Raw genomic sequence first — 25,518 nt, forward strand, 5'->3', positions numbered from 1 at the left:
CGAGGATGGGATTCCACCTGGCAAAGACGGGGATGTTGGTGTTGTTTCCGAGACCAAGGTCAAGATTCTCTGCCTGGGCTTCTCCCAGCGTGGTGCCGTTCTTTTCAAAACGAATGCTGATAAAAGGAATATGTGCTGTATAAGGCGTAGGATTGGTAATGTTGACCAAAGCACGGAGTGAAATCGAATCAGGCGTCGTGTCGAGAATTTCAATGTTGCCAACTTTAGGTTCCGCAAGACCGGGGAGGTTCTTTCCAAGAGCTATTGACCAAGGTAATGTCAGTGACGGTGCCCCACGAAGATGGTCGGTTGAGCTGCCAGCGCGGAATGGAATCATGGATGACCAATGGCGACTAACAGTGTGGTGATTATCAGAGTAGATACGGACGTTTAACTGGGATTTTGCCCTCGGCGGGCACCCCCTTGACAACGATGCCACCGAGGACTGTCTGCACCTGGACATCGACGAGCGCGTTGATGTCGAGCTCAACACCCTTTCCTCCGAAAAGCAAAGCTGCGATCACATCAGTCATGACGTCGGCGTCTGTCACGTTGAGTGGTGCATCGACAATCCGAGACTGAATCTTGAGGGTAGCCTCCCCGCCATCAGTAGCGGGGAACTGGGTCGAGTTTGCTTGTTGCCACTCTTTGAGGTTCAGCTCTCCAAGCTTGTCCTTCTTGTAGAAAACGTCGGCGTTGGCCCGAACATTGGTGACATTGAGAGAAAAGTTCATCTCCGCCGGAAGCCCTGCGATGACCCGAATCGTGCCCGACACTCTTGGGTTGGATTCGGGGTCGTCAGGCTCGGCTGCTGGATCTGGCATCTTGAAGTGAACATCCGTCAAGGAGAAGTCGCGAATCATGTTTTCAAACGATCGTCCTGGGAATGGCACAGGCACAGTGATGCTGGACAAGACATCAGCAAGCCAGGCTGGTGTGTCGCCGCCGGGCTTCTGTCGGCCTCGAACAAGCACGGTCGTTGTTTCGTTGCCAAGGAACTTTTCGAAGAGCAAATCGAGCGGTGAAGAGTTGGAGTTGGGACAAGCGCGAGTCAAAGGTTCAGGCAGTTTGTCGACAACACCATCGGCATCGACAGCAACTTCGGAGCGGGACTTGACAGAGGTGCGGTGAGTAATGGCGGACGCAATGACGATGGGAGCGTCATTTGTTCCGCATCCGGGGACAAGAATCTCGAATCCAAGCTCGGGGATATCGACCGAGATTGGGTACTCGTTAAAGGCTTTGATGGTGACCTCCACACCCATGGCCCACCGCTCAGCGTGTGACGTGCTTCGCTCAGGCACGGGAATCTCCTTAAAGTTGAGCCTGGTGATGTTATAAGCGGGCAGCTGGGGCATGTCGTGGCCTACACTACTAATCAGCAACATGTTCATGGTTGGGTCAGGCAATCCAGTAATCATTTTCAAAAGAGAGACTTCTCTCCAAAGTACAACGAAGCGAAAGTGCGGTAGAGGGATTGACCTTCAAATGTCAACGACTCAGCAATAGAGTGCGTTCCGAGAGGAATCATTCCCGCCCTCAGCTGAATATCAGCCTTTCCCAGCACCCGAACCGTATCCAGCCTTCCTTCCAACCACTCATTGGCAATCGTTCGGATACCCTCAGCGTCGCCCGGGATGAGATCGGCAACAAAGTCCACCGCGTTGTTCTGGCCGCTGGCGATACTAACATCCATCGAAGGGACTGCCGCACTTCCAAGCAAGATGTTGTCGTAGTCTGGCAGGTAGACATTGATCCTGGTATCCTCCGTCCCGATACTTCCAACCAGCCATGTAGCAGCCTTGCCCACCCGTCTAACATGTTCGTTTTCCACACGCTGCGCATCAAGGCGGAAATTCGCCTGGATTCTGGCCCGTACACCGTTGGTCGTGATGGACACCAGCGACAGATTCGTCGGTTCAAGAACAATCGCTTGTTTGGCGTACTCCTCCACCGCGGCGGGCACAAAGAAAGCCCCAATCATAATCCCAAGCGCAAAGAGTGACAGTACAATCACAGCGATCAGTGAAGGCTTCGGTATCGATCTGTCTTTTGTCGATTTGACCGAGACGGCGCCCGTCTCGCCAGCAGCAACAGATGCTGTCTCGTCTCGTACGTCATCATCCTCGCCATCGTAGCGCCGAGTTGCGCTTGACGATAATAAAGGTGTTGATTCTGATTGTTCGTCCATCACTCGCGCATCAGGATCGGCGGCTTTCGGACTGCTCAACGCAGCCAGAAACGGCGTCGTTTCCGAGTCTGACATGATGACACTCGAGATGTCGATGGATTTTAGGCGCTGTTGGGTTGAATGGTTGGGCGGTGGGAAGAAGCTATTGCTTGCCGTCCGCCGAGGGACAACAGGGATGGTGCTTATCGTCGCCTTGGCCTATGACATGGCCAGTGAGGTGTTGTCACGAGGTCCCCGCAGCTATCGATAGTGATGGGAGAGAGAGAGAGAGAGAGAGAGAGAGAGAACCGCAAAACAGACGGCGGAATGGGTCGTTGAAGAATGAGAGACCTATGGTGATGTCGAGATGAAGTGAAGAGAGGAGCTATGTGCAGATAAGGTTGGGGCTGGATGACATCGCTCGGTTGTCCGCCTTTGTTGCTGCCTCCGTTCTCCGTGCCTTGGAAACGGCAGGGCGGGAACAGCCCACGCGGCCAGAGGTGTGGCGCTCAGTTGAGCAATGAGAGGTCATTGGTCAGTTGACAAAAGAAGGTGTGTGGCACGGGCGCCCAGCCTTGAGCAAGCGAGACCAGGAACAGGTCCCGAACGCGGGGGTGAAGACGGCCAGTCAAACAGCTGCAATTCGTCATCCTGCAGCGAGCCCTATCCCAGCAAAACTCAAAACGCCGATGCCTCCGATTCAAGGAGCACACCATGTTGAGCCAAATGTTGGGCGAGAAGCAAGAGGAAGCATCAGCTCGAAGCCAATTGGTGCCCTCAATTAGAAGACAGAGTTGAAGTCGAGATCTTCCCATGACCACACAGAATTCTACAAATGCTGCCTTGGTGATAGAGTCAGACAGACCAACTGACCTCATACAATTTTCCAACGGGACCGGTTACCGGACCCTTATTTTTTATACAAGTCATCAAGGTCCCCCCGTCTGGGCATCTTCCCTTTTTTTGGTCCAACCTGCATACTGACTCACGACCTGTTGCCCTCGTCAACCAATTTCCCCATAAGAAGAGGAGGCAATTGCAAGATACCTCTCATTCCAGAATTCAACTGCTTGATACCCACCCACTCCCCACTATCAGTCATCGAGATCTGATCCCAAGCCAAAGAGAGAGGAATTGTTTTACTCCCAGGCATTCCCTCCCTTTAAAAGATCTCTCGATAATACACCACCCACCCTTCTCACTCGTCATGATGCATCGTGCTGGCTTCCGCACACTGAAAACAACAATGGCTCACCTCCAGACTCGCTCCCTCTCCTCTGCTGCCTCCGGGTCGCAGCCCAGGCATCTCATGTCCATCGGCGACCTCACCCCAGCTGAGTTCACCAGACTAGTCCTCAACGCCTCCTCTCACAAAAAGGCCGTCAAAGATGCCTTCGCCGCCGGCCAGACACCACCAAAGCCCCTCCACGGCGCCATGACAGGCAAGACCGTCGCCATGATGTTCTCCAAGCGCAGCACCAGAACCCGCGTATCAACAGAAGCCGCCGTCCAGCTCATGGGCGGCCACCCAATGTTCCTAGGCAAAGATGACATCCAGCTCGGCGTAAGGCCCCCCTCTTTCTTCTTACATCTGTTGTACCCAATCTAACAACCCCCAGGTCAACGAATCCCTCCACGACACCTCAGTAGTAATCTCCTCCATGACCTCCTGCATGGTCGCCCGCGTAGGCCCTCACTCAGACGTGACCGGCCTAGCAGCCTCCTCCTCGGTCCCCGTAATCAACGCCCTCTCCTCCGACTTCCACCCCCTTCAAACCATCGCCGACTTCCAAACCATCCACGAGTCCCTCTCCTCCACCCCCTCCTCCTCCTCCCTCGGCCTCGAAGGTCTCAAAATCGCCTGGGTAGGCGACAGCAACAACGTCCTCTTCGACCTCGCCATCGCCTCGATCAAAATGGGCGTCCACATCTCCGTCGCCTCCCCGGCCGGCTACGGCATCCCCCCCAACATCAAATCCATCATCCTCTCCGCCGCCCAAGGCGTCCCCAACCCAGGCACCTTGACCGAAACGACCATCCCCGAAGAGGCGATCAAGGACGCGGATATCTTGGTCACGGACACGTGGGTGAGCATGGGGCAGGAGGAGGAGGCGAAGAAGAGGTTGGAGGCGTTCAGGGGGTATCAAATCACCCATGAGCTCGCCAAGCGCGGGGGGGCGAAGCCGAACTGGAAGTTTATGCACTGCTTGCCTAGGCATCCTGAGGAGGTGGACGATGCTGTTTTTTATGACGAGAGCAGGAGTTTAGTGTTTCCAGAGGCCGAGAATAGGCTTTGGGCTGCGGTTGGTAAGTCACCCTTGAACATTGTCACCCGTTTTTTGTGAGATGAAGCTTACAACTCTTGATACAGCTGCCCTCGAGGCGTTTGTGGTCAACAAGGGCAAGATTCTCTGAATATTTGGGGTAGATGAGATGAGGTAGAAGGGGGTTCTACAAAAAAAGTGTCTTGGTTGGTTTACATCAGGGGGCTAGGGAGCGTATGGCTTTTTTTTCTGGAGAGAGGCGTACGGAAACAAAAAAAGTTATATATCACGGGTAGCGATTTGAGAAAGATGTCAAAATAATCTGGGCAATTCAGATTCGGTATCAATTTCCTCTTTAGATTCGGTTCTACGCCGTTCCACCCACACGCCTCACAATGAAAACACCCGCGTAAACACTTTTTGTAGCTCTCCCAGAACACTCAGAATCAAAGCAAATCGTTCCATTTCATTATTACTACCAAGGTTGTTTTAACCAGGGGGGAGGGTGCTGGCATCGACAACCTCGTCAGCGTCCTTGACGTGCTGATCCTGCTCATCAGGACCGTAGAGAGGTGATCTAGGCAGGGCCATCAGACCGGTGCGGGCGGACTCGAGAATGCCAAAGGGAGCGATGAGCTTGAGGAAGGAGTCGATTCTCTCGGGCTTAGCGGAACTGTTTTTAAGGAAGTGCATATTAGTGACTGTTCGACTGGTTTAGGGGGGGTGGGTGACTTAAGGTCCAACCAAGCAGTGAAAAAGCTTGGCCTGATAATGAAAAGTGGGGGGGAAGGGGGGTCACTTACATCTCAACAATGCAGCTGTTAGTGCTAATATCGAGAACCTTTCCGCCAAACTGATGAGCAAAATAAGTGATATTCTTGAGATGCTCATGCTTGTGACGCAGAGCCTCGCTGACAACCAGCCTGCTAGGGTGGAAGTCCTGCGACACCTCCTCCAAGCTAGGCTCAGAAGCAGCAGGGGCCGCCTCGGCAGCCTCAGCAGGAGCCGTGATCTCCCTGTGGTGGGCGAGGAGCTCCTCAAAGTACTCGGGACCAAGAATGTTGATCTTGGCGAGGAGAAGCTCGCGCTGGACGAGAGCAGAGTTTGTGTAGTCCAGAACGGCCCATACGGGGACGAGATCCTCGAGTTGGCGACGGGCCTGCTCGACGACGCCGTCTTGCCCGGTAAGCACGATGGTCATGCGGGAGAGGTCCTCTACTTCGGTGTTGCAGACGACGAGGGAGTCGATGTTGAAGCCGCGGGCGGCAAGAATGCCGGAAACGCGGGAGAGGACGCCGGGCTCGTTTTGGACGAGGCAGTTGAGGACATGGCGCTTCGGAGGGGCGACGGAGGGGGTGGGGGTCTCATAGAGGATGTTGGACACGGCTGCTTGGGCTGACCATGAGGGGGGCTGGTCGCTGATGGGGAGGGGTGCCTGCCGGCGACGGTTGGCTTTGTAGGCAATGGCCGAGGTGGAGGAGCTCTTGCCGGAGCTGTGCCTGACGGCGGTTTGCGCCAGGAGGCCGGCACGGGCCTGCGTCGCTATCCTCTTGGAGGGAGCGAAGAGGCAGCGGGAGGCCATCTCTAGCTGTGGGTTGGCGACCCGGGCAGGTTCGTTTTGCTGGGGAAGGGGTCGATCAGGTTTGTTTATCGTCAATCTGAAGGAGCTGTCGACGTCAACATGGGGTGTTTGTTTCGCGGATCAACAAGCTGAGTCACCAGAATGTCGGGAAGCCGGGGAAGGAAAGGGTTGAAGAGGAAAAAGTGACTGACCGAATCGGCGCTCAGGTCCGGCGTGCACACCGCGAAAACCCTCCACAACGGCTGGCTGTCACAGCTCAACTGAGCTCAACTGGCTCAACTGGCATTGGTCAATGGCCGCTAGCCAGCGCTTGGCTCCGGACTCGGTGAGAGGTGGTGGGGTTTTCAGTGGTGATGGTTCCGGAAGGTCGGTTAAACCCTCCTCCGGCCGTCCATTTCCGGGCATCTCTGTCTGCAGACAGGTACCCGGACGTTTTCCAGGGTCCCTGGTCCTCATCGGCCACACAGTATTTGGAACAGTGTGTGCCTCCGCGTCGTGGACACAATATCATCTCAAGGCCTTTGAAGATAAGTTATTGTTGATATACCTTTGAAAACAGCCAATAGGCCTTTGATGATAGCTGACGTATGCTTGAAGGCCTATTGACTGTCTTTTCGTATGTCTACTTCGTATCGGGCTGTCTTTTGAAAGCCTATCGACTATCATGTTTTAGGGCCCATGCTCTGCATCAGTCTCCATTTACTGTCCAACATAACGCCCCGTTTTCATCCTTCCACTGGCGAGCCTCGTGCATTTTTCTGCGCAACCGAAACTTTGGAGCTGTCCAAGGGCGTCCATTATATGACACTTCGACAACCTCTTATTGATCCCAACTCCGTTGCGCTACTTTTCTGTCTCGCCCAGCCAGTCCTCAACTTCGCCTGTCTATCCGCAACAGATACGGTCCCTCCGTTCCGTCCTTCACCTGCGACTTGACACCTGTGCCTCGCCGAGAGAAACGAACGCGCGCGCAATGGACGGACGTAGCACGAAGCGGTCTCGCTTTGACCAGACCGAGCCGGAGCCTCGCCGTCCCTCGAGATTCGACCGTCGATCCCGTTCGCCGCCGGGGCGCAAGCCCGACTCGGATCGCGAACGTGAGCGCAGCCCTCTTTCTCGGCCTCGCGACGCGCCCACCGGTCCCAAGTCCCCAGTTGATCCCGCTGCTGCTGCCGGTAGGTCCTGAAGTTTTTTTTACTCTTTTCTTTTCTCCTTGACACGCCTAAGCCTCTCCATCCTCTTTCCAATGCTAACGTATCCAACAGCCGCCGCCGCTGCCAAGATCAACGCTCAGCTACAGGCCCGCAAGGGCATCCAACATGTCGATGTCCCACCCGTCCGGTCCGCGTCGTCCGGCAAAGAAGGAAGCGCCGGACCTGCCCTCAACGGGGAGGTGTATGTTGCCGATGGCGACTTTATCAAGGACATCGAAGTGAACGATCTGCGCAACCGCTACCTTCTGACCAAAGGCTCGACCCAGAAAATGGTAAATAACTCCTTGTGTTGCCTACTGATACACCATCAGGTCAATATCCAAGCTTTTTGTGCGGGACAGTCTTGCTTACTGGAAGCTCGATAGCTCGCACAGGCACACCCACTTTTGCATCTGCTAACCTCGGTTGCTTGATCTAGATTAAAGATGAGACTGGTGCCGGTACGCCCACACTTGATACCTCTGCTATTCTGTTTGGACTACGGTTGACCACATGTGTTTCAAGATGTCACCACTCGCGGAAGCTACTTTCCCGACAAGTCGATGGCCACGCCGGCGAACCCTCCTCTCTACCTCCACGTGACGTCCACGACCAAGGAAGGCTTGGACAAGGCAGTGGCCAAGATCGAGGAGTTGATGAAGCAGGAACTCCCCCAACTTGTCGATGAGCGCCGCTTTCAGCGCCGCCACAACCCCGAGCAGCCGCCGGTCGAGCGTGACGAGTTTGGCCGAGTAAGTACTATCGAATTTGTTGTGAAAGAATCTGCTGACCATGTACAGCGCAAATGGCCCGAGGAGAAGATAGCAATCACGCTCGAGTCGGTCCCAGGTTTCAACTTGCGCGCTCAGGTTGTTGGACACGGTGGCGCATACGTCAAGCATATCCAGTCGGAAACTGGGTGCCGTGTTCAGATCAAGGGCCGCGGGTCCGGATACATCGAATCCTCCACGGGCCGTGAAAGCGAAGAGGACATGTACCTCCATGTTGCCGGCCCCGATCCGCTCATGGTCAAGAAAGCAAAGGAGCTCTGCGAGGATCTGTTGGACAACGTAAAGCAGGAGTACGAAGCATTCAAGAGTCGGCCTCCTCCCCAGCGACATTACAACGGCGGAGGTGGTGGTGGTGGTGGCTACGGCGGCGGTCGAGGTGGTGGCGATTCATTCCATGGTCAAGCATACAACCGCGACAGTCACAGTCACCATAACAGCAGCCACAGCCAAAGTCATAGTTACAGCAACTCCCCTGCCCCTCCGGCAGCCTCTTCTTCGGCATCTCCTGCACCAGCAGCCAGCACTCCCACAGCAACGAACCCGGCTGACTACGCCGCTCAGTACGCGCAATACATGCAGTACTACGGCAGCGCGGCAGCTGGTGCTGATCCGTACGCGGCGTATGGAGGGTATGAAGCGTACATGCGAATGTACCAGCAATGGATGGCAAGCCAACCACAGCAAGCTCCCGCTGCCCCAGGTGCATCTGCATCTCCCCCTCCTCCTCCACCAAGCGATGCGGCGCCTCCCCCGCCGCCTCCTTCCTCGGCTCCTCCCCCTCCCCCACCAGGAGGACCCCCAGGCACCTCTGGTGGGATGTACAGCGCGGTATGATTCTCTCTGCTTGCTTCAGAAGCCGCTTGACTAACTTTTGTCTAGCAACCTCCACCTCCAGGCCTCTAGAGAAGGCAATGAACAAAGAAAAGGAGACTACCTACTTTTGGGAATTGGGGGGGGGGGCCCTCAGCGATAGTCAATATGCCTCGGTAGATTAGTTACTATGGCTCTAAAATATAGTCAGGACGTCCCTTGGCCAGACTTGACACGCCTTCAAGCACGGTCAAACACCTTCAAGTACCGTGAATATGCCTTGAATGATGGTCGAAGGCCTTTCCGTTATTTTTGAAGGGCTTGCCATTGAAGATAATCCGCATACCTTCCAAGCTATTGAAGAGGAGTTTGAAGATAGTTGAGATGCCTTTTGCAACATTTTGAAGCCTTAGTTTTACATGTAGTCAGTCTCCTTCCTCATGCTGTCATGATATCTCCGGGCCGTGCTGTTGGTCAAGTCCAAGCTCCGTGCCTGAGTGTGTGGGGAGCTTTAAGCTCCATTCTTTCCCCACACAGCCGCCGGGCCGCAGTGTCACCTTCATCCAGCAGCTTCAACCTACAAACTCACATCTGACGGTTGCCCTTGCCATCCCCTGTTGAAGCGGCTGGTATATTCTCCTATTTCACGATATAACGTTTTTCATCGAATCCCGTCCCCGAAATGAGTCACCAACGTCACTTTTCCGACGCGGCGGTCAAGGAGCCTCACTCGGTGTCCCTCAAGGTTCTCCGGCACGTCTTTTTCCCTATCCAACTTTTATATCTTGGGTGTTGACTAACAAATGGGGAAGTCTGACCCGACCATCTCTCGTATCTCAATACCCCTTCTCACCACCTCTGTCCTCCTCCGCCATTACGCCCCCTCCTCCCCTTCCCGCCTCGCTATCTTACTCCCCCTCCAGCACCAACCCGACCCCTTTCTTACTCTCCCCCATCCTCGCCCTCCCCCCAAGCTTCGGCTCGGCATATGTTGGGACAACCTTTTCTTGCACCCTCTGTGCGAATCATGACATCCCCCCCCCAATCGACGGCGGTCCCCCCCTGTCGGTGAAGACGATCCGGGATGTCAAGATCGAAGCAGAGATGAAGACGCCTTCCTCTCCTACCCTCATCCCGCTGCTACCTCCGGGGAATGATGAGGGAACAGATCTCAGCCCGGGTGGGACACTCCAAAAGATTGTGAGTTTTGATCTACGGGAGGAGGGGGCGCACACGCTGGTGGTGCAGGTTAGTTACTACGAGGCTACGTCGACGAGCGGGAGGACGAGGATGTTTAGGAAGTTGTATCAGTTTGTTTGCAAGGGGCTGTTGGTTGTGCGGACGAAGACTTCTGCGCTTGGGTTGGGGAAGCAGGGGAATAGGAGGTGGGTTTTGGAGGCGCAGGTTGAGAACTCGGGTGGTGGGGGGGAGACGGGGGATGGTGGGGGGGAGGTGGTGTTTATGGAGGAGATTGGCTTGGAGCTGGAAAAGGGGTTGAGGGGGAGGGATGTGAATTTCTGGGGGAGGGGCAGGGGGAGGGAGAAGGTTGTGCTAAGGGCTGGGGAGGGGGAGGAGGTGGTCTTTGTTGTTGAGGAGGAGGGGGAGTGGGATGGGAAGGAGGAGGAGGAGGGGAGGAGGGTTTTTGGGGTTTTGCAGATTGGGTGGAGGGGGGAGGGGGGTGGGAGGGGGAGTCTGGCTACGGGGAGGTTGGGGACCAGGGTTTTGAGGCCGAGGGAGGGTGGTGCTGTTAGTAAGGTGTGATGGATGAGGATGGGGATGGGTCAGGGAGAACAGTGACTGACTGATGGGGCGGCGGGTTTGGCAATGGTTGGTGAATGTGGTTTACGGTGGGCGGGAGCAACCTTTCAGTGGTGGGAAAAATAGACGCCAGGGCTGCTCTTGCTTACAGCGAAGTAGCTAGTTCATCCAAATTCATTCGGGTCCCCTAGCCCAGTGGTCGGTATTCTGAGTATGCTCCCAGGAGCAGGAGTCCGGAGGACACCCACTGGAGCTCTTCACGGTAGGTAGTTGGTTCGAGTACTCTCAAGTCTATGTTTTTTTTTGATCCTTTTTTTGCGACTTTTTCATATATGGCATACCGCTTTGTAAGCCAAAAAGCTAAAGAGTATTCGATGGAGAGTCTTGCAAAGACAATCAATAGGCCTGCAAAATTAATTAGTACGCCCTCAAACCAGTTAACATGCCTTGAACATAAAGTTAATACGGCTTGAGGTATAAAGTCGTCGAGAGGCCTTGTCAGATTGGTTTTCGTTATCCACAACCTTTCTATTTCGCGAGGTGTGCACCTATCATGGGACACTACAGCAAAGGCCGCCAGCCTCTGTTTAGTTTGATAGTTGACGGTGTATGCGCCATATATGAAATCAACGAACAAGCCTGCTTTGAGTGGTGAAGAACGGGCTTGGAGTTTTGAAACCCGCGCAGTCTCCTTTTTACGGTTGCAGGCGTAGTGTCGATGTCTGTAAGTTCCTCCAAAAGCCATGATCGGTTGGTATGACCGTTAATACAATGGATTCTATTACAGGTGATAAATAACACTGATGGTAGTGTCTGCCTTGGGCACTAGGGTACTCTGCTCATGATGGTATAATGTAGCATCTCTCCAACAATTTCCTTGCTCGACCATGTCAATTTTCTGCTTTTACAGCAAGTGACATCCACCCATGCAGATCAATCCATGTTCTCCCAGATCTGAATTACCACCTCCCAGGTCCAACTTGGTATAAACTTCTCACCTATGTACAAGGTCCAGGTCAGTAATCAACCTGAACCAACGATACCAACCTGGTTTTTTTTTTTTTTTTTTTTGGATTTTTTGACTGTCCCGTGTCTACCACCACAAGGTGCTATGGCTGAAACGCTGGGGATCGGTGGGTTTGGGTTTCGTTCCCCCAAGCCGTGCCGTCTCTTGTTACACTGCTGCGTCCACTAGGAAGTGAACTGGGGCTGCTGGGTGGAAATATATCATCAGACCGAGGCTTTGAAAGAAGGAGCAAACTTTTCGTGTTATTTAGTATTGATGGTGCCTCTTCCGAGATTTCAGCCCGAAAAGAAGAAAAAAAGGTTGAGATGAACAGGTATCCAGATCCTGCATGAGTTTAGATATAGGAGAGTTGCTTGATTGGGATGGTTCTGCATGTGCATATGTGTGTGCATATGTGTGTGCATTGTTGATGGGGAACCGTCAAAGTTCAGGAGAGGCCGGGATTGGTGTATGGCCTTGACATTATGATCTTGGACGATGGGCTCAACATTGGGCATCGGAGCTGCCGGCAGCTTCACCATCATCATCAAGGTTGTATGTAGTTGAGAGTTCGAGGTTGTTAAAGCAACTGGGCAGCAAAGCAGCAGGGCAATAATGCACCTTGATGGGGCAAAGAACGAGGGTTTTGGGTGTGAGTGGGTGGGAGAACCCTGGGTTGGTTTGTGAACCCCTCTCCCCACCTCACACGCTGACCCCTGAACACTTGATGATGCTGCTCGAGAAGATACCCGAGCGTATCGGGAACACGATCTCAAAAACGACGAGTTACAAGGTATATCTCGTGTTTCCAACGCGCGAGCGATTTGGGGAGCTGCCGTCAGCCTTTTACCTCATGTCGTGTACTGTACCAGAAACAAAAGACATGACAAAAAACAAAAAGTCTCCGTCGACGACGCCGGCTCCCGACGGGCGTCTGGCGTCAAGTTTGTTGGGCTTGGGTTTTTTTTATTAATGAAAAGGGGGGGCAAAAGATGGAGGATGGGGGGCGGGGAGGAGGGGGGCGCTTGCAAGGATATCGGCAGCAAAAGTTGCCCGTCGAGGATTGTCTATCAACAGGCGCAAAAGAAGACGATCTCGATTTTACCGTCGCTTCCTGCCGCTGAAGCTGAGAGGACAGATAGAGAGGTGATTCCTGCTGCTTCCCCTGCATGATGATTGATCGTGTTTTCACCGTGTATACGTAACCGTTGCTTGTCATAGTCCGAAGAAAAGGCCATGATCAAGATGCCATGTGGCAGAGAGACTTCTGTATCTAGTTCTCCTGGGCCTGTCCTACCTCGCACGGCGTTATCGAAGGTGCCTGGAGGCTGCCATCACTGCAGACGCCTCTCCCACGGGTGGAAGTGAGGTGTGGTGCGGCCAAAAGGGGGGGCCACCACACCACATACTACTGCGTGATATAGGGAATTTGACTCTGTGGTTGTTGTTCCCCATGGGTTTGTTAAATATATAAAACAATGAATATCACAGCTGAACAACGCCCATGATGCCGTGTCATGATAAATGGCGTAGATACCTATACGTGATATACTCCGTAATAATGATCAAAGGGTTCTGTCGGATCTGCTCGGCTGTGGTGGTGCATCGATCGACAATCAACGGTCCCCTTTGGGAACCCTGGAAAAAAGACCCCTTCCACTCCGTTCCCCAGATCAGACCCCCAGGTCCGGTGGAGGTGTGCCTCGTGTTGGAATGCGCCTGAAGTCGAAAAAAGAGCGAGATCCAGAGGTTGCCTGCAGGTCAATCTCTCTCCACGTTACGCCAAAGAAGACGCGTTTGCTTCAAGCAACAAGAGAACAGAAAGGAAAAAGAAAAAAGCAAAAAAAAAAGCAAAAAAAAGTCCAACGTCTCTCTCGCTCGCTCGCTCATCTTTCCCGACCAGGGCTTGTCCATCGTGTTTTAGCGTCAGGGGGTTCTACGAATAGCATCGCTAGCTTCCGCGATGGTCCAGTTTAGTTTCGACCGCGGCTGGACAGGGCACTACCCCCCGCTCGTACATGTGGGAATCTGGAAACGGTTTTTGGTTTCTGACTGGGACGAGAGAGAGTCTGGACTTGTCTAGTGTCGTCGTTGATCATGGATGCGATGTGTGTTGTGATTGAGAGGGGGAAGTTCAGTTAGGTACCTAAAGGACAGGGGCCCTGCCAGAAATGGGGGGTGGGCAGCTGGGGGGGCACGCAGGGGTTTTCGGTGCGGCACCTCCTGCAGCCAGCGACAAGGGTCAGCTTTTTAGGCCTAAATGCAGATGCACGTCCTGGGACGTCCATCCACCTCCATCCCCCTGGGGGCAGGCAAATCCCCAGAAATAAGAAAAATATTCCTACCTGTTGCCCTTCCAAAACAACGGGCAACCTCCATCCCGAAGCAAAGAACAGCTCCGGACGCGCCCTGTTTCTGTCCTTTCACTCTATTTGACCGTCCCATCCCATCCAAATCCCGCCGGGCTCTTTCTGCCCACCTCCACCTCCGACCGCCTTCGATAACGGTGGTGCATCTGCTACCTACCAGGTATCTCGTGAGGTGCCCAACACCCAGTCGACGACATCCAAGCTCCGGTAGACTTGGGAAAAAGGCAGTGTGTTCAGGGGGCGGGGACCGCTCTTGTCTCTGCCCACCATCTATCTCACCGCGGGACCAGGTGCCAGCTTGAAGTGTAGACGAACCAAAGTCGCGCTCACCGACACCGACACCGACACCGACACCGATCACCCGCATCCACCGCACCCATCCATACCCACCTCGCGCCTGGCGATCAACTGCGACTGACTGCCTGCCCTTTGTTCCACCCGCAGGGCGCCGATAACGAACTGATACACCACAAGAACAAGAACAAGAACAAGAAAAGAGTCACCGCGTGGCTGTGATATGCCATGGACGGCAACAATACTTCGGCTCCCCTTGCCGACTACTTCTGGATTGCAGGCATAGAAGACGTTAAATACGACGATGAACCAGCCTCCCAGTTGGACGTCGAGGACACCATCGTCGAGGACGAGGATGGAGAGGCGGAGACCGACCGGTCGGTAGCGACGCCGTCGCGCGCCACGGCTCGTCACTCGCGCCAGAACTCGGCTAACCGTTTGTCCGTCATGTCTAAGCTCTCCCTATCCGGTAGCGAAGAACCATCTCAGGATGACGTCGAGGAGAAGGACATTACCAAAAGTAACCGTAGCAGCGCAACCATCCGGCCGAACCCCCCGCCCAGCCTCAACACCGGCCTTGCCAACGGCACCAACGGCACTAACGGCACCAACGGTTTTGATCTGGGAAGCTTGGGTGGAGGACAAGGTATTGGATTCGATGGATTCCCCGCCGACTTTGACTTTGACAAGGCCCTCCTCAAGTTTGCCGCCGAACGCGAGAACTTCCTCGACGACCTGACCTTCAGCGCAGGCGCAAGGGTCCAGTCGAGACCGCCCATGGTAAACCCCAGGACCGAGAGACTCAAGGCAGAGGACGCCGAGAGCGGGAGAAAGAGCCCTCTGAAGAGCATCCGCGGCAGCATTCGCCGCAAGATGAGTTTTAGGGATATGAGCAGCGTGAGAAAGCAGCCAATGACTCCTCGAGCGGGTACGTGTAGCAGATCGGCATCGACAGACTCTCTCGCTGCCTTGGAATCCCTGCCATCTGCGGTTCGTGTGCTGACTGTAGGATCTCTAGCCTCTATCCGGACGGCGAAGCGCCTGAGCAACTACAACTCCGTCATCCCACCCCCAGAACCGCTGAACCTCGATCCAGACATGCACCCGCTTAAGAGGCGGTTTGAGCCAGTTCTGCTTGATCGATACCCCCCGCGAGACGCCTCGGCCGACGACCTGGCCAGGAGAGGAAAGTTCCCCGACTACGTGCCCATGTTTGCCTTTCCCAACGACATCCAGATTGTCTCCTCGGACGACCGGCCTCGCTCGACCTGGCACGGATTCACCATGACGTCGGACGACAACTCCAAGATTTACGGCATTACCATCATTGTCTGGGTGGCACTGCACGCAGAGGTGGCGGACGAGGTCGAGAAGAGGTGCGAGCGGTGGCGACAAAGACACATGAGCAACGAGGAAAGGGAGCTCGCTGCTAGTCTTGGCGGCCGTCTAGCCGCAGAGCGGGCCTATCTGTCACAGCTGCTCGCGAAGCTGGGTACCGTCCCCTCGGGATCGGCCGCCCGCGAGTCTCTGGACGAGCAAATTAGCGCGGTGGAGGAAAAGATCGCGCTCATGACGGAGATGCTGAGGCCGTTGAGGCATGGCGCGGCGTCCAAGATTGACGGTCTGACCGCCGGCGAGACGGGCCTCTGGGCTCCTAGGGCGTTTGGCATTTTGGGTAGAGATCCAGCCAAGATGCAGTTTTGGAAAGAATGGTTGCGAGCTGTCACGGTACCCATGACAGACGGCGCCGTTCTCCGGATCCCGCCGAGCTCGCCCAAGGTCGGACGCTGGCAGCCTTTGGAGCGCTATGTCGTGAACCTCTGCACCGAAGCTTTTAGCCCCCTCAGTTCTCTGACCCAGGTGGAGTTGGGCGTGCGAGAGCTGCGGCTGTATGCCCGCAAGGAGGCTGCCAATGAGCTTCCTGGATCGCGCAGCATTGATATCTACGCCCTGTTCAGATGCCTGTCTCTGGAAAACATCGTCCTGCTCTTCGAGTATGCCATGTCGGAAGGACGCATCATCTTCCTCTCATCACACACTGGCATGCTGCACCTTGCCTGCCATGCGCTGGCCAATTTGCTGTACCCCTTGAAATGGGCGAGCATCTTTATTCCGGTCTTGCCTGCCCGACTCATCTCGGCCCTGGAAGCCCCTTGCCCCTATATTGTTGGTATTGAGAGACGCTACGAGAAGATTGAGCTTCCCGACGACGACTACGTCCTTGTGGACCTCGACAAAGACAGCATCGACGCCACACACCAAGCGGCCAGCCTGCCACGGCAGCACCGACGAAAGCTTCTCTCGCTCCTTCAGATCGCCGCTCCTCACAGACTGAGATATGGAGTCACACCGGGACCACCCCCATACGCAATCGAGGCCTTCCCATACGACGCGTACTCGGCAGAAAACGAGACGCTGTTCAACCCCCTCCCGATGAAGAGCTCACTGGGCAAGTGGGTGTCGCAAAACTCATCCACCTTTGCCGAGCCAGACCCGCCAGAGTGCATCCGGACGCCGTTGTTCAACGCTTTTGCCCAGGCCAAGATTGACCCTTCCAGGATGGAGCGGCCGCCGACGTCCAAGTCAAGCAAGGGCAGCCCGCCGTCGTCTGTCTCGCCCGTGTCGATGAACTTCCCCCCCATGCCCATCACTCCCATCTCCAGGAGCGATTCCGGGTTTGCAGCTACGCTGAGGGAGAAGCGCTCTGGGCATTTTGACGAGAGGTCGAGGCGCAGCTCCTCGTTTGGGGTGGACAAGCAGCCTCCCCATCCTTCCATGGCCCACCGCCCGAGCCTGCCTTTTCTGAACGGCCACACGCAGAACATGTCCATCTCGGCCATCTCGATCGACTCGCAGTCTTCGTTTGGGGGTTATGCGCCCTCGACGTATGCGCAGTCGACGATTGCTGCCTCGACCATCATGCCCAACATGATGGTGCAGCCGGTTCAAAATACGGAGAATACCGTCTGGGTGGAGGGGCACTGCTTCAACTGGGAGCCGACGGAGACGGGGTCTACGTGCACGGTGTGCGACGAGAGGTCGGAGGGGGATGGGCTGTATAAATGCAACGGGTGTGACTGTTTGAGTCACAACAGGTGCTTGGGGTTTGTGAGCCTGGTGTGCCCGGAGGCGTTCCATCCAGACAGGGTGAGGGCCGCGTTTGTGAGGTGTCTGGCTAGTTTGCTGTATACGTACCGGAAGCATTTGGGGAGGCCGACGAGGGAGCAGAAGGGGCACGGGCAGTTGTATGCGTTTGATATGGATGGGTTTGTTAGGAGTTTGCCGTATGATCAGCAGGAGTATGCTACTATGATGAGGGACACGCAGGGTATATTCCTCCCCTCCCCCCAACCTTTCTAAGGGTGTCATGACAAAACTGACGAAGTGTAGCATTCAACGAATTCATCCACGAGCGCGAGAGACAACCGCAATCGGACCCAGCGATCCGCCTCTTTGACGAGGTCATTCTGGCCAAGAAGGCGAGGGGGAAGCCGACATTTTCTGCTGGCCTGTCCCGTCTGTCCACCTTGAGGGCATCTCATGGGTTAACGCCCTCTTACATGGGCGGGGGACATAACCGTCAGGGAGCGAAAGTGCCGAGTTATTTGGGGGACACGAGCGATCATATATGGAGGACGGCGTCGGTGCCGGTGCCGAGCGCGAAGTTTTCGGGGGATTACAGGAGTGTGGTCACGAGGGTGCCGGTGAGGTTGGATCCGGGCTTGATGAAGGAGCCGAGGGCGATTCAAGGGGTTCCGAGCGCGGGGGATGGGGGGGAGGAAGAAGGTGCAGAGGAAGCAGGTTGCTAGTATGCTGGGGGCGCCGGCGGAGTTTGTGGTGCCGAAGTAGGGTAGGGGGCGTGTTGATTAGGGAAGTGGTTAACTGGGAATTTGGGTTGTTGTTTGGGGGGTGTTTTTCATTTGGTTTGGTTGAAAGCGTTGGTTTCTTTTGGGTTTTTAAAGTAGTGTCTTGATAATCTTTTTTTTGTGTGTTGCTTGCAGGGAAGGGGGATAGGTAGGGAGGAGAGGGAGAGGGTGGCTATCATCAGGTTTATTTATTTTTGATATCATTTGGGGTTTGGGGGCTTGGGGGAGTGGGTGGAAGAGCATCTGGGAGGTTTTGTTCTGCGCGATAGGTTGAGCCACAAGAGAGAGTGAGAGAGAGAAATACATGCAAAGCAGACACACAGAGGGAAGTTGTTGTTGTAATCTTTGTAAGATAGAGGAAGAAGAAAGAAAGAAAGAAAGGTTGTAATCATTGTTGGTTAGCAAATCTTTTTTTTTTTTTTTGCTTTTCTTTTTTTCGTTTTTTTTTTTTTTTTTTTCTTGGGAGGAGGGTGGCTAGGTTAAGGGGAAAATAACACATACATAGCATCATAGGAGGGAGGGGTGTGAAGGGAGGAATGGGAGAGATGAATAAATGCAAAGCGTTGAGCACAAACTTTGGTGGTAAACAACCAATGATGCCTTCTCAGAGAGTACAAACAAACAAATCTAAAGTCCGCCTCGAAATATCGGCTACATGTTCCTGAGCCAGCTCAAGCATGAGGTAAATCACATTGAGTCCATGATGTTTAAAATGAAAGAAATGGAACATCGCTAACAAAAGGAAAAACCATGCAAGGTTGATTTCCATGTGTGTGAAGATGCCTGGCTACATGCTTGCTCTATGCAACCAACCCAATGTGTAAACCTCCCCTCAAGGTATCGAAAAAATAGATGGTATCATACTCCCCCAACGCCCCCCTATTCCTACACAGAACAACCCACCCCCCTTTCCAAACACCGGCATATACAACACCCCGGACTAAGCCTTCATCGGCCCCCCATCTCCAGAAGTGTCCTTATCCTTCCCCTTTCCAGGCGGTTTAATCCCATAATCAGGCATCTTCTCATACGCATTCGGGCTCGGCTTTCTCTTCCTTCTTTTGCTCCCCCCCTCGTCCCCGTTCTTTTTCCTTCCCCTGCTGTGATGATGATGATGATGATGTCCGTTGCACTTGTCGTCGTCGTTGTGATTGTGAAGACGTCTTCTCCCACCATCTGATTTCCCTTGTCGGTCGAGGTCACCCTTTCCACCATCGGAATCCGAGTCGGAGTCGGAAGAGTCAGAGGAGGAGGATTCGGAGGAGGATTCGTCGACGCCTTTGGGGCGGTGGTAGATGCAGCATACTGGTGGGGTTTAGCTTGGAGAAAGGGGAAGGGGAAAGGGCGAGGAGGGAATAAATACCTTTTGACTTCTTGCGGTTGAGACCTTCATTGTCTATGACGTCTTCTGACCATTGCACCGTTCGTGAACTGGGGGCGTGGGCACCACGGAGGCGGAGGATGGCTTGTGGGGGGGAGGTTGAGGTTGTGGTGATTGTTTGGGTGGTTGATATGGTGCCTGTTCTGGGTTCGCGTTGGTGCTGTTGGGTTGTTGGGTGGGAGGGGGTATCGTTGGAGGACATTCTGGCTTTGATATGGGGCGTAGAGAGGGCAGTCAGTCGTCGAGGTGCTCGGCCAGAAGTCGAGGGAGAGAGAATCTCGCGGAATATCGACAATGCGGGGTTGTGTTGGGCTGTGACACAAAGCTAGACCTGTAGAGTGACACAGTCAAAGCGGAAACAGACGCAAGTTGCTTGGGTATCGAGACAGAGACACAAAGCGATATGGCCTGTGATTGATGCTCAAAAAGTTGGGTGGAGTGATGATGTTCTGCTTAAGAATCAGGCTATGGCTGGGTCAGAAAGAGAGCCCCACAGCACGGCATGTGTGGTTTGTGGTTGTGGTTGTGGCGCACAGACGTCAGCCAGCGAGAGATGTGGGGCGTCGATCCCGAAACAAAAATCTGGGGTTTCGTTCTGGAAGCTTGTCTTGGACCCTAGCTCCCCCGGCTGGGCTTGCAGCGGGACATCGACCCGGTCCCGAACTTCCAATCTGAGAGGAGCTGACCCATCCTTTCAAACGGTCGGTATTGATTGATAGACCCCTGACAAGAGCTGGGATGGGTATGGGGGAATAGAGGAGGCAGGCTTATGCGATGTAACCAATGGGGTTGAGTGCCGGTTTTCAGGGTCCTTTAATAATATGTCAATGAATGTTTTGTTTGTACCTATGTATGTCGGGTGCCTTGCATTCGACTCAACACCGCAGTAGTATACATAGCAGGGTGATGTGATGGGATGAGTAGGCTTGAACCTCACACGGCAAGAGCGAACTGTAGCAGCCTGGATTCTTATTACTGGAAGAGCAGCAAAATAGAGTCGTTCCAGAATACAATAAATGTAATGGGCCTGGAATGCCTGGCGGCAACTGTCCTTCGACTTCTTCTTGCGGTGTCTCCCAAACCTCTCCCAGTTTCCTTCACGCAAACCCATTTTCATCCCAATCTTTGAGGGGATACCAGTCCCCAGCATCTGCCAGAGAGGAGATGCCAGCTGCGGTCGATATGCCCTGGAAATTAACAGCCGGCAGCCAGAGCGAGATACCCCAACCAGGCGGGAGCACGCGGCGACGGCGAGGAGCATGCCCGCCAGCTTCAATGATGTCGCACCGAACTCACCTCTGAAGGCCGGCTCGTTCAACTGGTAGATACACAGAGAGGGACTGCTTTCACAAGACATGTTCAAGAAGCAGGCGGGGCATTGAACACTTACTGCCGAGACAGTTCGCTTTCACCCTCCCTCTCGTCGCAGCCTGTTGACCAAAGGGATTTCTTTGCCGGCCACTTGCGACTTCTGCAACTTCTGCGACTTTTGCGACCTCTTCTGCTGCTTCATTCTTCTCTTTTTCAACAAGAAGAGGCTTCGTCCTGCAGCAACCCACACAGTCCAGGACAGGCGCTGGTGACGTCAAATCAGAGCTCAAGTATCACAGCAGGAGGGAAGCGGCATCCCGATCGCGCAAACAGAAACAGAAACAGAAAACTGAACCTGTCCTAATCGGGCTCACGTCGTCGCATCGCCATTTCCTCTTCCATCTCCAGATTCAGATCCAGAAGCCCGGTGAGGTTGGTTGGGTGCCCGACTCCCGAGTCGCCGCCTTCTCAGTCCTCCCTCGCGACTGCCTCTTGAGCTCACTGCTTTGCGACGGGCCCCCCTCGAAACAGGAAGTCACACTCAGAGTAACAGCAACCTCTCCTCCAAGAGACGACAACATCACACCTTCCTTTATCAAGAACACACCTTCTTTTGTGACGACACCCCTTCCTTCCATCATAAGAGGCACTCCTTCCCCTTCAAGAGAAGCCGACACCTTCCTTCGCAGAGAACACATCTTGCTGCGGCAGCATCACGCCTTCCTTGGACAGCCAGGCATCCAGTACCATCCTTCCTCCAGCAGAACCCCTCCTTCCCGTCCTCATCATGGCTAAAACCCTCTTTGACCTCCTAGAGGTGCACGACCAGTCGTCCGAAAACGAAGAAGACGTCCCAACAGTATCACAGCATCCCCATCCCCACCCCCATCCGCATCCCCAGGCCCAGGTCCAGGTCCAGGTCCAGCCCCAACCCACTGAAGACGGGGCGTCCGTTACCAGTACCGCAGCTACAGAGGAAATGCCACCCAGTGGCCGGCCCCGGCCCAACACTCCCAGGCGGGAGGCCGACTTCTCCTCCCTTCTCAACCATGCCGAAAAGGTCGAAGTCAGCTCGCTCATCAATAGACTGACCGACATGATGCAGAAGCAGACAACCCAGTTGTTTGATGTGTTTCCACCCGAGAGCAACCCCCTGCCCGTCCGCATCACGGTCTGGAACAAGCTCCCCCCCTATCTCAGAGACCTCAGCTTGACCAAGCCGGTCGAAGAGCAGCCCAGAAAGGCCCCAGAGAAGCAGGAGAATGTCAAGCCATCGCGCTCTAAGAAGGGAGGTCGGTCCAATGGCAGAAGAACTGACAATAGCACCTCCTCGGACGCCCCTCCAGCCCCAGCCCAGAGGGAGCCTGACGTGCCACTCGGCCCTCGCCAACAGGAGCTCAAGAAGGAGGCGCTGATGCACTTCAAGCGCTGGCAGACGGCTGTGCTCAAGCGTGCTGGCGACATTTCGATCCGAAAGGCGAACGACTACGGCAATCAGTATGGGTATGGGCCCAAGAGAGGCTCGTCGTCCTATAAGAAAAAGAGGGCAAACAGTAAGTTCCAGACCCAGGCCGACGGCTGGGTCCCAGTTGGACGTCCTGACCATGTGGCAGACTCGCAGCCGGCTACCATGATCAACGTCACACCCATCACCGTGGAAGCCGATCCTGCCTTCTGGCAACTGTACCCGCCCATTGCAACAGCGCTTTCGACTCTCCCGGCAGGCAAGAGATGTCTCTTGCTTCATTGCCTCATGCTTTTGCTGCTCTCGCTTGAGAGCTACAACGCCTACACCCGCATCTTGATGCTCAACATCACCTCGTCCCTTCGCTTACCACTGCGTGTCTTGACCGAGGAAGAGGTGAGAATTAGCAAGGCCTTCGCTGACCTTGCCAAGACGGTGTCATTTGAAGAGGTGGCTTTAAAGAGGACGGAGGAGAACAAGTCTTCTCGGAGACGAGCCGGCCCGGCAGGCGCTCACTTTGTGCCCAGCGGCAATCTCGCAGCTCCGCTGATTGCTGCCAGCATCGGTTCAGTCACTGGTGGTATGGGGGTTGGGAGCACCACAGCCGCGGGCCTTCTTGGCACGATGGCTGAGAGTGGCCTCGTTGTCGGAAACGTTCTCGGTATGTGCCCTTGTCGAGCTGGCGGTAAAACTATGGAACAACACGCCAAAGACGTTAGTGACGCCGGCTTTATTCCTCTTCGCGGCATTGTCAACGAGGAGTGTTTCAAAATTAGCGAGATTGTTCCAGATCATCGCCGGATTCGAGTCGTGTTGGGAGTCGGTGCCTGGCTGCCCAACAAGACGGACATCTTCCGCCCCTGGAGATGCTTGGGGGAGCAGAATGAGGTGTATGTGGTTCGTTGGGAGCTCGACAACCTGGTCAAGCTGAACACGGCGCTCGAGACCATGGTCAAGAGCGCCGCGTGGTCCATCGCCAAGAAGGAAATCATTGCTCGGTCTAGTGAGCCCAGTTCCAAGCTCCTTCAGCCTGACCCTGCGAAGAGTGCTGACCGCCACGGGCCAGTTTATACTAGTCTGATCGACGCCCGTTGGCCGGCCTCTCTTCTAAAGCTCAGCAAGATTGTCGACAACCCCTGGAACACCTGCATGGTCCGCGCCGACAAGCTGGGCTCTATTCTTGCTGATATCATCTCAAGCAAGGCGCCCGGTGAGCGTGGTGTCTCGCTGGTCGGGTACAGCCTCGGTGCCCGCGCCATTTACACCTGTATGGCCATCTTGGCCGAGCGACGGGCGTTTGGTTTGGTGGAGAACGTGGTGGTCATGGGCCTCCCGGCGCCTTCGGAGACGGCCATCTGGGTCGCCATGAGAAGTGTGGTGACGGGTCGCATGGTCAATGTGTACTCGGAGAACGACTACATCCTGGGCTTCCTCTGCCGTCAGTGCAGTGTCGAGTATGGAGTTGCAGGTTTGGAGCGAATCGCCGGGGTTGAAAGTATCGAGCAATTGGATGTCTCTGCTAAGGTCAGTAGCCACCTCAGATACCCATACCTCGCCGGCACCATTCTGCATCACATCGGCTGGGAGGACGTCGACAAGGAACAGGCCACCCAGCAGGAGCACGCCATGTCGATTTGGGAGGAGAAGCTCCGGCAGCACGAGGCGAGACGGGCTGCTGTTGAGACGGGCAGGCCGGACCCTTTCAAGACCCTGAACACCTTGACGGATACAACGAACAAGGGTCCCGAGCAAGGTATTATTCGTACCCGCATGAGGAAGAAGAAGGGCAAGAAATGAAGTTTTGGAGGGATTTGATACCGAGTATCTGCACAGGGAATCGCTACCATTGCGTTGATTTTTTTTTTTTTTATTGGGGGATGAAAGACTATGGTCACGAGGCGATATTCAGGCGCCAGATTGCCACCTTACAGGACGAAGCCATGGTTATGAATTATGGCAGCTGGGTTATGCATGGCTGGGAACGTGTTAACTGATGTATGTTGAATTAGCCTGGGTTGTTTCAGTGGGGGAAGGGCGTTCTCTATGTGAGACCAACGCTTTGATGTTAGTACAATGCAATGTTTGCTTTATATGTGGTGATGGTGCGTCGGTGGTGGTCGTTGTGACTTGTTGTGATAGTTTCCACCTTTTTTTCTTTCATGCTCATGGGTTCTCTCGGTAGTAGCTCTTTCTGACTAGTGCCAACCTCACTCTGCCGCAACGGCCATGCCACTCCTCACGACAAAGTAGCCCCCTCCTCCCACGGTGACCTTTTCGGAGGCGGTTCCCAGCACATCCCACTTCTCGACGTCTCTCTGCTCTTTGGTAGTAGCGTCAACCGTCCTCCTCCTCGGCCGCTTCCACTTGCCCACCCGTTCCTCGTTGTTGAGGGCTTCCTTGAGTGTGTCGACTGTGATTGCCGATTCGGCGAGACCTTCTGGGGTCTCGTCACGGATAGAGGATAGGGGTTCGACGTTGGATGTGTTGACTGATTGGAGGTGGGCGAGGAAGTGGAGCTGGGAGTGGAGGTCGGAGAGGATTTTGGAGTTGTTGTTGTTGTTGTTGTTGTTGTTGTTGTTGTTGTTGTTGTTGTTGTTGTTGTTGTTGTTGTGAGTTTCTGGGGAGGTTGGTGAGGGGGGAGGAAGGGCGGAGAGTTTGAGGAGGTGGGAGAGTTGGTGTGGGGTTATTGATGGTGTTGATGGTGAGGGGGAGGGGGAAGAGGGGAGGAGGGAGGTGATGGACCAGGTTGGGTTTGAGAGGAGGTTGTCAGGGTCGACTGGGGTGTGAGAGGGGTTCATGGCGGTGGGTTTTTGGGGTGGGGGGGGGGAGGAGGTTGTTGAAAAGGCTGAAGGGGGGTGAGATAGGGGGCGGATTTGGCGGAGGGGTTGCCGGAGGAGGTGGTGAGGTTTGATCATGGTGGTGTGTGTCTTGGTGAGTGGTTTGAAGAATTGGACAGATGGGTTGGTGAGAAATTGTTGTTGCCAAATTTCGGGTTTGTGAAAAAATATGGGAGCTTGGATAAGTGAACCTTTCGGCCGCGTGTCGTGATGACGAGTTTGGAGTTTTGAGAGTGAAAGAGAGAGAGAGATCTATTAGCGTCCAATCGGGTCGAACTGTGGCGCGTGGCCCCGAGGGGTCACGTGCCCGAGCCTACCTCGCCTGGCCCCCGTTTGGGGATGTGGACGGCCCAAGCTTCTAATACTACTGCTAATACTAGCTGACAGGGCGTTTCGCGTCACAAAAGAGAGTTATTTACAA

At 54.6% G+C, this 25,518-nt stretch overlaps 9 protein-coding genes across 9 annotated transcripts; 5 read left to right on the forward strand and 4 right to left on the reverse strand.

The window, feature by feature from the left end:
- Positions 1-1,423: 1,423 nt before the first annotated feature.
- QC762_306430 (uncharacterized protein) lies at positions 1,424-2,266 on the reverse strand (the record flags this gene model as incomplete). Its single annotated transcript, XM_062888936.1, has 1 exon — positions 1,424-2,266. The coding sequence occupies one exon, from the start codon at positions 2,264-2,266 to the stop codon at positions 1,424-1,426; it is 843 nt and encodes a 280-aa protein (XP_062744866.1).
- Positions 2,267-2,813: 547 nt separating this feature from the next.
- On the forward strand, positions 2,814-4,775 carry ARG3 (ornithine carbamoyltransferase). The gene is made up of 3 exons (XM_062888937.1): positions 2,814-3,734; positions 3,790-4,477; positions 4,542-4,775. Exons 1-3 carry the CDS (start codon positions 3,378-3,380, stop codon positions 4,583-4,585), a joined length of 1,089 nt encoding a protein of 362 aa, XP_062744867.1. The 5' UTR covers positions 2,814-3,377; the 3' UTR covers positions 4,586-4,775.
- On the reverse strand, positions 4,748-6,447 carry ILV6 (acetolactate synthase, regulatory subunit). The gene is made up of 2 exons (XM_062888938.1): positions 5,238-6,447; positions 4,748-5,107 (listed from the first exon to the last, which is right to left on the reverse strand). Exons 1-2 carry the CDS (start codon positions 6,014-6,016, stop codon positions 4,924-4,926), a joined length of 963 nt encoding a protein of 320 aa, XP_062744868.1. The 5' UTR covers positions 6,017-6,447; the 3' UTR covers positions 4,748-4,923.
- Positions 6,223-9,262, forward strand: QC762_306460 (uncharacterized protein). Its single transcript, XM_062888939.1, has 6 exons — positions 6,223-7,191; positions 7,282-7,502; positions 7,649-7,670; positions 7,735-7,961; positions 8,010-8,828; positions 8,880-9,262. Exons 1-6 carry the CDS (start codon positions 6,990-6,992, stop codon positions 8,901-8,903), a joined length of 1,515 nt encoding a protein of 504 aa, XP_062744869.1. The 5' UTR covers positions 6,223-6,989; the 3' UTR covers positions 8,904-9,262.
- A 230-nt stretch (positions 9,263-9,492) lies between these two features.
- Positions 9,493-10,571, forward strand: QC762_306470 (uncharacterized protein; the record flags this gene model as incomplete). Its single annotated transcript, XM_062888940.1, has 2 exons — positions 9,493-9,563; positions 9,623-10,571. The coding sequence occupies 2 exons, from the start codon at positions 9,493-9,495 to the stop codon at positions 10,569-10,571; spliced, it is 1,020 nt and encodes a 339-aa protein (XP_062744870.1).
- A 3,200-nt stretch (positions 10,572-13,771) lies between these two features.
- QC762_306480 (uncharacterized protein) lies at positions 13,772-18,093 on the forward strand. The gene is made up of 3 exons (XM_062888941.1): positions 13,772-15,165; positions 15,256-17,565; positions 17,628-18,093. Exons 1-3 carry the CDS (start codon positions 14,466-14,468, stop codon positions 18,044-18,046), a joined length of 3,429 nt encoding a protein of 1,142 aa, XP_062744871.1. The 5' UTR covers positions 13,772-14,465; the 3' UTR covers positions 18,047-18,093.
- A 920-nt stretch (positions 18,094-19,013) lies between these two features.
- On the reverse strand, positions 19,014-20,232 carry YPI1 (Type 1 phosphatases regulator ypi1). Its single transcript, XM_062888942.1, has 2 exons — positions 19,467-20,232; positions 19,014-19,408 (listed from the first exon to the last, which is right to left on the reverse strand). Exons 1-2 carry the CDS (start codon positions 19,684-19,686, stop codon positions 19,044-19,046), a joined length of 585 nt encoding a protein of 194 aa, XP_062744872.1. The 5' UTR covers positions 19,687-20,232; the 3' UTR covers positions 19,014-19,043.
- Positions 20,233-21,582: 1,350 nt separating this feature from the next.
- QC762_306500 (uncharacterized protein) lies at positions 21,583-24,311 on the forward strand (the record flags this gene model as incomplete). Its single annotated transcript, XM_062888943.1, has 2 exons — positions 21,583-23,263; positions 23,327-24,311. 2 exons carry the CDS (start codon positions 21,583-21,585, stop codon positions 24,055-24,057), a joined length of 2,412 nt encoding a protein of 803 aa, XP_062744873.1. The 3' UTR covers positions 24,058-24,311.
- A 156-nt stretch (positions 24,312-24,467) lies between these two features.
- Positions 24,468-25,175, reverse strand: QC762_306510 (uncharacterized protein; the record flags this gene model as incomplete). The annotated part of the gene is made up of 1 exon (XM_062888944.1): positions 24,468-25,175. One exon carries the CDS (start codon positions 25,173-25,175, stop codon positions 24,468-24,470), a length of 708 nt encoding a protein of 235 aa, XP_062744874.1.
- Between the last annotated feature and the right edge of the window lie 343 nt (positions 25,176-25,518).

The sequence above is a fragment of the Podospora pseudocomata genome, chromosome 3, assembly GCF_035222375.1.
Source record: "Podospora pseudocomata strain CBS 415.72m chromosome 3, whole genome shotgun sequence".
Classification (NCBI taxonomy): domain Eukaryota; kingdom Fungi; phylum Ascomycota; class Sordariomycetes; order Sordariales; family Podosporaceae; genus Podospora; species Podospora pseudocomata.

Bases quoted from the DNA above. Each gene is read 5' to 3' on its own strand.
- YPI1 (XM_062888942.1), bottom strand. From the start codon at position 19,686: ATGTCCTCCAACGATACCCCCTCCCACCCAACAACCCAACAGCACCAA. The intron at 19,409-19,466 runs GTATTTATTCCC...AAACCCCACCAG, and splicing joins CAACCGCAAGAAGTCAAAAG to TATGCTGCATCTACCACCGC.
- QC762_306460 (XM_062888939.1), top strand. From the start codon at position 6,990: ATGGACGGACGTAGCACGAAGCGGTCTCGCTTTGACCAGACCGAGCCG. The intron at 7,962-8,009 runs GTAAGTACTATC...GACCATGTACAG, and splicing joins AGCGTGACGAGTTTGGCCGA to CGCAAATGGCCCGAGGAGAA. The intron at 8,829-8,879 runs GTATGATTCTCT...ACTTTTGTCTAG, and splicing joins CTGGTGGGATGTACAGCGCG to CAACCTCCACCTCCAGGCCT.
- QC762_306480 (XM_062888941.1), top strand. From the start codon at position 14,466: ATGGACGGCAACAATACTTCGGCTCCCCTTGCCGACTACTTCTGGATT. The intron at 15,166-15,255 runs GTACGTGTAGCA...TAGGATCTCTAG, and splicing joins GCCAATGACTCCTCGAGCGG to CCTCTATCCGGACGGCGAAG. The intron at 17,566-17,627 runs GTATATTCCTCC...GACGAAGTGTAG, and splicing joins TATGATGAGGGACACGCAGG to CATTCAACGAATTCATCCAC.
- ARG3 (XM_062888937.1), top strand. From the start codon at position 3,378: ATGATGCATCGTGCTGGCTTCCGCACACTGAAAACAACAATGGCTCAC. The intron at 3,735-3,789 runs GTAAGGCCCCCC...AACAACCCCCAG, and splicing joins AAGATGACATCCAGCTCGGC to GTCAACGAATCCCTCCACGA. The intron at 4,478-4,541 runs GTAAGTCACCCT...CTCTTGATACAG, and splicing joins TAGGCTTTGGGCTGCGGTTG to CTGCCCTCGAGGCGTTTGTG.
- ILV6 (XM_062888938.1), bottom strand. From the start codon at position 6,016: ATGGCCTCCCGCTGCCTCTTCGCTCCCTCCAAGAGGATAGCGACGCAG. The intron at 5,108-5,237 runs GTAAGTGACCCC...CCTTAAAAACAG, and splicing joins AACAGCTGCATTGTTGAGAT to TTCCGCTAAGCCCGAGAGAA.